The sequence below is a fragment of the Drosophila tropicalis genome, unplaced genomic scaffold, assembly GCF_018151085.1.
Source record: "Drosophila tropicalis isolate 14030-0801.00 unplaced genomic scaffold, ASM1815108v1 contig_573, whole genome shotgun sequence".
NCBI lineage: Eukaryota > Metazoa > Arthropoda > Insecta > Diptera > Drosophilidae > Drosophila > Drosophila tropicalis.
In genome coordinates this window covers 4,869,577-4,880,487 of record NW_027173049.1, presented here as the reverse complement: position 1 = coordinate 4,880,487, position 10,911 = coordinate 4,869,577, and the positions used below count along the sequence as shown (strand labels likewise).

At 48.6% G+C, this 10,911-nt stretch overlaps 1 protein-coding gene across 1 annotated transcript; it reads left to right on the top strand.

Annotated features, from left to right (window-relative positions):
• LOC137575563 (uncharacterized) lies at positions 1 to 9,503 on the top strand. Its single transcript, XM_068288153.1, has 2 exons — positions 1 to 380; positions 8,218 to 9,503. Exon 2 carries the CDS (start codon positions 8,246 to 8,248, stop codon positions 9,140 to 9,142), a length of 897 nt encoding a protein of 298 aa, XP_068144254.1. The 5' UTR covers positions 1 to 380; positions 8,218 to 8,245; the 3' UTR covers positions 9,143 to 9,503.
• Positions 9,504 to 10,911: the final 1,408 nt, after the last annotated feature.

Genomic DNA, 10,911 nt, shown 5'->3' with positions numbered 1-10,911 from the left:
TGATCCTCGGCGTCTACGGTCACACCAGGAGGAGTGACTTGATTTTTTCCAATGGGCACCGCCATCACTAAGAATCGAGCCTTTCACCCGAACACCCGTTCTCTTGCATTTTTTTACGATTTGTTAATCACTTTCAACCCGAACCATTTCCGTGTGTGCCGGTTTACCTGTGAATATTATATAAATAATAAAACCTACATTTAGTTAACCGAAGTTTCTCGTGCGTTTTAATTCACCACTCGCTCACCACAAACTGAAGAAATTGGCACCCGCCAACTCCTTGTATTTCATTTGGATCCTTCCGCCCCCCCACGAACATTGGTCCTTCGAGCCGGATATCCTTCCGCTCCTCCAGCTTGCATCGGCGGAATTCCTGATAAGTACAAAATTTCATTATTCATTTCATTTACATACTACTAAAAGTGTGAGGTTTTCCCGCTTCTCCATAGCGACCTACACACTTTTACATATTGTATGTACATACCTGACCTGTTCCAAGGTTTCATGGTAGTTCCTAATCCTTAGCGTGATTGTCCAACGTTCTCATTTTACATTCCACGATTATCCATTTTCATTTATGTTTTTTTTTCCTCGCACTTGTCCAAATCCACCTTTTTTACATATGCATTCACATGTACATGTAATTTCCACAGCTGTTTGCCAAATCCGCGTAAAAGTTTAAAAAACAAAAAAAAAAAAATTATTAAAGTGTTATAAAAAATAGGGAAAAATAAAAATCAAAGTGTTCACCGCGTTTTCTTATGTGTTGGAATAATAATCTTTAATGCCAAACTTATTTCCACACGCGCGTATCTACGTACATACATACATCGTCACCTGTTGATGTACGCGCATATGTACATACATATCCATATACATACAATCCCTTCGCACATTTACCACGACACAAAAGGCAAAAAAAATATTCTTTTTTTTTAAATAGCACTTCACGTATGCACCGCGATTTCTTGCGCGTTCGAATTAGGTGCGAAATTAATTTCCTCACGCGCGTCTTTGGATACCGGTGCACTTGCTTACATACGTACATACATACATATGTATATGCTTACATAGTCATACATTGCACATACATATGTACATATCCACAACGCATAATACATTTCGGTGTCGCGCATTGATTTAACACAACCCCACATCCAATTAAATTACAATTACTTACGTTTTTTTTGTTGTTGTGAACAACGCGTGTGCATACATATCTATACTCACCTGTGTACTTATGCATGTACGTACACACATAGATCAAAGCATCTGTCCATATGCATTGATCGGTTGTTTTATTTGCGCACAACACTCGCTTGTTTTTCCGCACAACACTTGTTCTTGGTTTTTCCGCACAACCACAAAAAAAAAATTATTCACATACATAATTAAACAACAAAATCAAAAACCAAATATATAAACAGCGGCCGACAGCTGTTTTCGGAGTAGTGGTGACACGTGAGTCGAGTCGTGATATCGATAGGCGGCTCAAGCGCGCCAAATTTAAATCACATTATTTCCGATTCTCTTTTTTCGCCTAATTATATATCCGCCCATATTTATAAAACAATACATATATATTTTTCCAGCATTATCGTGCCCACATTTATATATCCGTCCATATTTATAAATCATTTATATAATTTTTCCGGCCAACTTTTTGCGCTCACATATATATATCCGTCCATATTTATAAATTATATATATAATTTTTTCGGCCAGTATTTTGCGCTCATATATATATCCGCCCATATTTATAAATAAATACATATATATTTTTTCCAGCACTATCGGGCCCATATTTATATATCCGTCCATATTTATAAATTATATATATAATTTTTTTCGGCCAGTATTTTGCGCTCATATATATATCCGCCCATATTTATAAATAAACACATATAAATTTTTTCCAGCACTATCGGGCCCATATTTATATATCCGTTCATATTTAAAAACTATATATATATTTTTTCCGGCCAGTATTTTGCGCTCAATATATATCCGCCCATATTTATAAATAAACACATATAAATTTTTTCCAGCACTATCGGGCCCATATTTATATATCCGTTCAGCTTTAAAAACTATATATATATTTTTTCCGGCCAGCCTTTTGCGCTCATATATATATCCGCCCATATTTCTAAATAAATACATATATATATATTTTTTCCAGCACTATCGGGCCCATATTTATATCTCCGTCCATATTTATAAATTATATATACAATTTTTTCCGGCCATTATTCTGCGCACACATATATATCCAGATCCAGATTTATATAAAAACGTATTTTCCTTTTATCCTATACATCTTTGTTTATATATTTCATCCGTGTTTTGTTTTATACGTACTCCCATCGGTAATTTTCAATCCGCATTCGTGCGTTCGTATATTATTCCGCATCTATCCCCATTAAAGAGGCTTCGTTTCCGAGCCACACGCGAGAAAATTCTCCCGCAATCCTGCGGTGCACAGTGAGGAAGTTCTTGCGTCCCCATACAGTCCACTTCTCACTTCCAAAACAAAAAAAGGGACGCGCACAAACGCGGTGTTCGTCGGTAAGCTCGTCCCCTGAGTATGTCCACGGAGCCGTCCAAGACTGCGCCGAAGTCCAACAGTCTTTCGTCTCCCTCTGCAACTCCGGAGAAGGTTCGGCCTCCGACAACTCCGGTGACCGTGAAGCGTACGGATATTTCGCGCAAGTTCTCGTCAGTTCGCAGCCGCAGCGAATCCCCAAGGTCCCGTCCGTCTTCGTCCAGCTTACCTGAGGGTCGCAGATTCTCGGTTAAAGACTCGAGGGAACACCAAGGTCGTTCCAAGCTTTCAACTCAGACCCAGATTCCGCACGTTGTTGTGACGCACTGTTCTGACGCTCCCGTCACCCGATCCGTATCACAACAGCGTAGAGAACACTCCAGAATGTCCCTTTCCGATTTCGTTATAGCGTGCGACGCATTGACTCTGTTTGAAGCTCGCGAGAGTGAAGCTCTAACTTCTGAAGTGCCCTTGTTTTCCATTAAAATGCACTTAGAGCAGCTCAAATCCCTTTGGTCAACTGTCGAGATGGAATACTCCCGTTGTCACAAGGCCTTGACAATCCAAGCCGACGAGGAAAGCTTGGCAAACATAAGCCACATCAAGGCGAAGCACGAATCCGCTTACGCGGCATATGTGCGATGCGGGACGTTGTTCGGAGAACGCATCGAACAGCTCTCGGTACAGATGACGACTCTTAGGCGTCAGCCAACCGCTCCGTCGGGGCCACCGGGGCATAGAGTTCCTCCGTGTGAGGTAGAGACATTTGATGGCGACAGCCTAGCATGGCCCACATTCCGCGATTTGTTCGCCGCCATTTATATCGCCAATCCGTATTTGTCACAAGTGGAGAAGCTCTATCACTTGAACGCCAAGACGCGAGGGGAAGCGAGAACCATCGTGGCTAAGTCCCCCTGACGAATGAGGGTTTCCAGGCCGCGTGGGAGAACCTCACCGCACGGTACGAAAACAGCCGTCTGCTGGTCATGACTCAAGCCAGACAACTCCTTCAGATTCCCGCGGTGGCACAAGAGTCGGGCAAATCCTTGCGAGAGCTGCAGACCGCGTTTCAAGGGTGTCTTACCGCACTTGAGCGTTCGGGTGTTAGTACTGAGAATTGGGATGTCCTACTTATCGCCATCTGCACTAGTAAATTGCCGAAGGCCACAATCCTCCTGTGGGAGCAATCAGTGCCCAATAAGACTGTCGTCTCAACGTGGTCCGATTTGAACCAATTTCTTACCGATCGGTATCGGGTCCTGGATGCCACCGACGAACATAAGTCGGCCCCAAGTGTCCAAGCCATCCCCATTGGCCCCCCGCAAATCCTCTGCAACGATGAAAGTCCAAGCGTTTCCAGCGAAAGCTCAGCTCAAATCGGCGTCTTGCAAGCTGTGCCATCGGGAAAATCACCCAATACGGCTCTGCCCTAGTTTCCTTGATATGCCTGTTCAGAGGCGGCTGGAAACCATTAGACAGCAGGGACTTTGTCTGAACTGTTTTGCCCGCGGTCATCAAGTGAAGGGCTGCTCCAGTGCGCATAATTGCCATACCTGCAAGGAACGTCATCATACGCTGTTGCATCCTAGTGATGTGTCCGTGCCCTCGCCATCCGCTGCGCAAGTCCCACCATCCAGCGTCACAGAGCGCCCGTCCGCGAGCGACCAGCTCACAAATGCTCAAAGTTATTTTGCATCTACCCCAGGCAGAGGCCTTTTAGGCACTGCGATTGTCACTCTGCACCATCGTGGTGTGGATCATCATATTCGGGCGTTGATCGACTCGGGAGCCGATTCAACTTTTCTCTCCGAACGCGTCTTCAGCATGGTCCAGCCCCCCTTCTACCCAGTAGACGCCGCGGTTACTGGCATGGGCCAGAGTGATGGAGGCTGCGCCGACAAGGTGTGTCTGCTAATGCTGTCTCCCCCGTGTGACAGATTGAACAAGATTGAGGTCTCCGCCCTGGTCGTATCCAAATTGTCAGGGGCCATTCCAACAGCTCCATTCCTTAATACGGTTCCGACGCAGTGCCTCGATCGCCCCCTGGCTGACCCGTACTACAACAAGCCCGCGCCTATTGACATGATCATCGGTGTAGACCTGTTTCCCCACATCCTCGGAGAACGGATCAAAAAGGATATTGGTGATTTTGTCGGGCTAGAAACCATCTTTGGATGGGTTCTGTGTGGGGCTATCACTCCTGACCCCCCGGTGTCTAGATCCGTTTTCGCGGCACAGACGCGAGTTAGTCCCGAAGCAAAGCTTGATGTACTCCTCACCAAGTTTTGGGAGGTGGAAGACCTTCCCGCAAAGCCGGAAAAGGAGGATGACGCATTCTGCGAGCGGAACTTCCAGGAGACCACCCAAAGGGGAAAGGACGGCCGATATGTTGTGTCCCTACCGTTCAAAGGTCCGAATAGCGTTGACTTGGGCCACTCAAGACCGATCGCGCTGGCTCAATTCCTGCGGAATGAGGCACGCCTTCTCAAGGATCCGGTTCTAAAAACGCAGTACGATGCCATTATTCAAGAATATGAGGAATTGGGTCATATGATTCGGGTGACGCCGCCTCAAGATGGGAAAAACTTCTATCTCCCCCATCATGCGGTGTTTAAGCCCGATAGCACCACCACTAAGGTACGCGTGGTATTTAACGCGTCGAGCCCCTCCACACAAGGCGTCAGCCTCAACGATGTCTTGCACACCGGTCCTACTCTTCAGGCCGACCTCACGCTTCAGGTACTGAAATGGCGGTTCTTTCAATTCGTTTTCAATGCCGACATAACGCAGATGTATCGACAAATCCGAGTCGATCCCAGGCATACCCCCTTTCAGCGGATCCTCTACCGAGACCGCTGCGGCAATATTCAGGATTACGAGTTACAAACTGTCACGTTTGGGGTTAACTGCGCGCCATTCTTGGCGATCCGAGTCCTTTTTACAACTGGCACAAGACGTGCAAACGATGTATCCTCAGGCGAGCGAAATCCTTCGGAACTACATGTATGTTGATGATGTCCTTGCCGGCGCTCACACTGAAGCCGACGCTCGTCTCGCCATACGAGAGCTTCAAGCGGTCCTCCAATCTGCGGGATTCCCGCTTCGGAAGTGGACTTCCAATAAGAAGGAAGTACTTCAAGCCATTCCGAGAGAGCACCTGCTGCGAGAGGACTTTCTCGAGCTGGAAGACGCGAGCACCGCAAAAACCTTGGGTATTCGATGGCAAGCTGCTGAGGACGTCTTCTTCTTCACCACAGCGGACCCCCCTTGAAGGAGTCGATCTCCAAGAGGCAGGTTCTGTCTCATATCGCTAAGCTCTTCGACCCCGCTGGGTGGCTAGCCCCATTTGTCATCCGAGCGAAGATATTCATGCAGCAAATCTGGCTTACCGAACTGGGCTGGGATGATGCTCTGCCGCCTCTCCTGCTGCAGCAATGGCATGAATTCCTGCAGGATTACCCAGGCCTCAGTCGACTCCGCATTCCCCGTTGGCTAAACACCAGCGATAAGCTCTCGTGGGAGCTTCATGGCTTCTGTGACGCGTCACAGAAAGCGTATGGAGCGGCCCTATATGTGCGGGTTCGGTACGGCAATCAAGTAGACGTCCATTTATTAACGGCTAAGACCCGTGTAGCTCCAGTCAAAACAGTCTCGCTGCCTCGGCTAGAGTTGTGCGGAGCGGTTCTGCTAGCCGATCTCTGGGCGTCGATCGTTCCTGAACTTCCAATCCGACCTGCAACCTCCCAGTTTTGGACCGACTCTACCATCGTGTTGGCTTGGCTCAATAAACCTCCGTGCAGTTGGTCCACCTTCGTGGCCAATCGCGTATCCAGGATCTCCGAAAGCACTAGTGGCCAAAGCTGGTCACATGTGCGCTCCGAGGACAACCCCGCGGATCTGGCGAGCCGTGGAGTCTCCGCGGCCGAGCTATCGGCCAGCAGCCTCTGGTGGCATGGGCCGGACTGGCTCCAGAGAGCCCCCGAGTATTGGCCAACTCCCCATAACGAACTCCCAGACACCCAGCTGGAGCAACGGGTCCAGTGCCACACCACCGCGACCACGCTACTCGAGGACGTCAGCGAACGGTTCTCGAATTATGGTAGGGCTCTACGAGTCATCGCGTACATCCTACGCTTCGCCACCAAGAGGATTTCGACGCCTTCCACGGTTCGCCTCACCAATGACGAACTTCTTTCCGCCGAGCGCGCCTTGATTCGGACCTCTCAGCGGCGGGAATACCTCGCGGAGATACGGGCCCTGGGCGAAGGGCGACCCCTGCCATCATCCAGCACTCTACTCAATCTGAACCCATTTCTCGACCAGCATGGGTTACTCCGCTCCTGCGGACGACTCCGGGCCGCTGAGTCCCTCCGATATGATGAACGTCACCCTATTCTCCTCCCATATAGTACTCATTTCACTCGCCTGCTTGTCGCATTCGCCCACCGCATCACGTTGCATGGCGGCAATCAACTGATGGTGCGGTATTTGCGCACCAAATTCTGGATCCCACGGATAAAGAACATGGTAAAGTCCCACATCAAGGGGTGCAAGGTCTGCATCGTTCATCGTCGACGACTACAGACCCAGATGATGGGTGATCTCCCTCGAGAACGCATCACGTATTCCAGGCCCTTCACCCACACGGGCATTGATTTCGCAGGGCCGTTCGAGATCAAAAATTACACCGGGCGTGCGTGTCTCATAACTAAGGGTTATGTCTGCGTCTTTGTGTGTTTCAGCACGAAGGCAATCCATCTCGAGGCTACCTCCGACCTCACCACTGAAAGATTTCTGGCAGCCTTCTCTCGGTTTGTCGCACGGAGACAATGTCCACAGCGCATTTACTCCGACAACGGCAAAACCTTCGTAGGGGCCTCAAAGGCGCTCGAAAAAGATTTCCTGAACGCCACCAAGCTTGAAATAATGAAGGCATTCCCCCAGCACATCCTATCCTGGCAGTTCATTCCGCCAAGCGCGCCCCACATGGGAGGACTGTGGGAAGCAGGGGTCAAAAGTTTTAAGACCCTGTTTTACAAGTCCTCGTCCACTGTCAAATACACCTTCGAGGAACTTTCCACTCTCCTGTGTAGGATCGAAGCGTGCCTAAACTCCAGGCCAATCTCTCCCATGAGTGAGGACCCAGAGGATCTACTGGCCCTAAGCCCGGGACATTTCCTGATTGGAGGACCACTCTTAGCCATTGCGGAACCGGAAATTCTGGTCGAGCCTATGTCGCTGATCAACCGATGGCAGCGACTAAAGGCAATCCAGCAGGCTTTCTGCCGCCGCTGGAAGAGTGAGTACCTCAAGGAGCTTCACAAACGGAACAAGTGGAAATCACCGACTCGCAGCATCCAGACCGGCGACCTCGTGATCGTGTCCGAAGATCATCTCCCCTCCAACGAGTGGCGCTTAGGGCGAATTGAGCGCACTCTGCCCGGGGCTGACGGCCTCGTCCGAGTGGCTGATGTCACCACCGCGCGTGGGTCTATCCGAAGACCCGTAGCGAAGCTCATTCTGTTGCAAGACAGCAGGAGTCCTGAGTCTAAAACCTTATCGTGACTCCTAATCCCTCTATGTTTCCTCCGAATGTCCTCGTCTCCGTGCATGTTTCTCGTTCCCGTGCATAGACTAATCCACTCCCCCATACGTAATTTCTTTCGTTACAGTTCATTCAGCTCGCCCTTTCATAGCGACATGGCCCCCACGCGTCTGCCGCACCACCGCAGCAAACGAGCTCCACAGGGCACGAACGTGTACCGATGCCGGGTCTGTCGGGGGGTTCATGCACTCCGGCAGTGTCAGCGCTTCCTAAACCTCCGAGGGGAAAAGCGGCTTCGGGCGGTGCTCATCAATAAATATTGTCCCAATTGCTTGGCCCACGAGCATTCATCCGACGCGTGTCGGACTCGCCATGGTTGCCGACGATGCGGGCAAAGGCACCATACCCTGCTCCACATGGCCGACCAACCGCCGAGACGACGTGCCTCCGCCCGGCGTCGCAGCCGATCACCCCCCTCCAGTCGTGCTGCACCCCCGCTACAACCCCGTTCCCGATCATCGTCCGACCGCTCCGCTTCCCCAGAAGGCGCACCCGAGATTTCGTTATCCTCCCTGCTCCACGCCAGGACGACGACTGTCCTGCCCACCGCAGTCCTACGGTTGGGCAATGGCTCGAAATCCTTCGAGACCCGCGTCCTTCTTGATGCGTGTGCGGCTGAGAGCCGCATCAATCTCTCCTTTGCCCGGTCCCTGGGGTTAGCTGTGACCACGGTCGGGGTCGACCAAGCCTGTACGGCCGTCCTCGAGTCGAGGTCCGACAAGACGTTCCGACGGAACGTTATATTCCGGGTCGAAGAGGACTTGCTCATCCGCACTCCCATCCGGGAAGTGGCGGCGCCGGTCCGAGAGAAGTTCGCAACCCTGATCCTGGCCGACCCCTACTTCTATCGGCCGGCGTCGGTATCCGTGGTGCTCGGGGCAGACCTCTATCCTGAGGTCATCCAACCAGGCTGTGTGCCCGGTCATAGCGGTACTCCCGCAGCCCAGAGCACCGTGTTCGGATGGGTCGTCTCCGGCTCCTGTGGGATCTAGGCGCTCCAGGACGTTGCCGTCCCCCATCCTTTATATGTCCAGGGTGACAATTGCAACATGTTGCAAGGGGGGCGGTATGTTCACGCCACCGGGTGAACAGCAGTGAGCGGCGAAGAGCAGTGAGCGGTGAGGAGTGAGGAGGGTTTTTTGATCCTCGGCGTCTACGGTCACACCAGGAGGAGTGACTTGATTTTTTCCAATGGGCACCGCCATCACTAAGAATCGAGCCTTTCACCCGAACACCCGTTCTCTTGCATTTTTTTACGATTTGTTAATCACTTTCAACCCGAACCATTTCCGTGTGTGCCGGTTTACCTGTGAATATTATATAAATAATAAAACCTACATTTAGTTAACCGAAGTTTCTCGTGCGTTTTAATTCACCACTCGCTCACCACAAACTGAAGAAATTGGCACCCGCCAACTCCTTGTATTTCATTTGGATCCTTCCGCCCCCCCCACGAACAATTCCATTTTCTACTGTTGGGCACTTAAAGGGGCTTGAGAGTTTCCCGATGCATTTTGGGCTATTCTCACGTTGTTGTTGTTATTGTGGCCTCGACTTGAGTTACCACGTCCTCGATTATTTCCTCTGTATTGACCTCTTCCATTATTTTTATAGTTGGTACCATTGTAGTTGTTGTGATTATTATTACGACCACGATAGTTACCTCTGGAATTTCCACGTCCGCAGTTTCCACCACGCTGAGGATAATTTTCATAGTAAAGGACAGTATTTGGTTGTCCAGTTGCTTCTGTGCAACTGTTTACGAATTTGGATATGGCATCATTCATGGTGTTGAAGGTGCCAGCCTGCATGACAAGTTTTACCTTATCAATTGCGCAATTCTTCGTCATTGCCTTAACTGCAAACTGTGTAGAATAACTTTTGGATAACGCAAGGGGTAGTCCGTCCGTTATGTACGCACTTTCTAGAGCTTTTGTCATCTGCTCAAAATCTGAAGTATATTAGTTAGCAGTTTTGTTGCGTTGATGTAGATTCATCAGCTTAGCTAATAATACTTCTACAGTTTAGCCTTTGACATTGGTTCTTAGTCCGGAAATGACTTCTGATATAGTTGTCTCATTTCCGACTAGGTTTCTGGCGACACCTTTTAGCTTTGTTTTTATTTTTGAAATAGATAATTGTTCGTGTTCGCCTTTTATTGATTCTATAATTTCCAATGCATCGAGAAAACTTGTTAAGTTTTCTGCTTTACCATCAAATACTGGTACAAGCATTAATGCAGTGTTGATAAAATCAGTATTTGACTGTGACATTGTAATCAATTTCTTTTCAACTACACTCGAGCTAGTGTCTGAATCTGTAGAATCGTCCAAATCAGACATTAATATAGCGGGGATAGTGAGATTATATATTTCTTCTTCTTCCAAATCCTTTTGGTCAATATTAATAACTTCTTTTGATTCTGGTTCTTCACCAGTTTCAATTGTTACTGAGGTTCTTGAGAATATTAGGTATTGATATATCGAGGTCGAATTTTTCTCTAATAGTTGTCAAATTGGATCTTAGTCTGATCAAAAACTTTGATGCGTGAGACCAATGATCTTGAGTAAGTTTATCTTTGTGTTCATATATTAGTATCCGGGCATCATTGAAGCATTTAACTAATATTTTCACGTGTTTTCTAACTTTGGTTTGCTGTATCGGTCTATTTTGTGTTAGTGACTTATGCGATTTTTCGAATTCTGCTTTAATGTTTGATAATTCCTTTGATAATTCATTCCATTCCATTATATTATGGATG

Excerpts from the sequence above, each read along its gene's own strand:
- LOC137575563 (XM_068288153.1), top strand. The coding sequence starts at position 8,246 with ATGGCCCCCACGCGTCTGCCGCACCACCGCAGCAAACGAGCTCCACAG.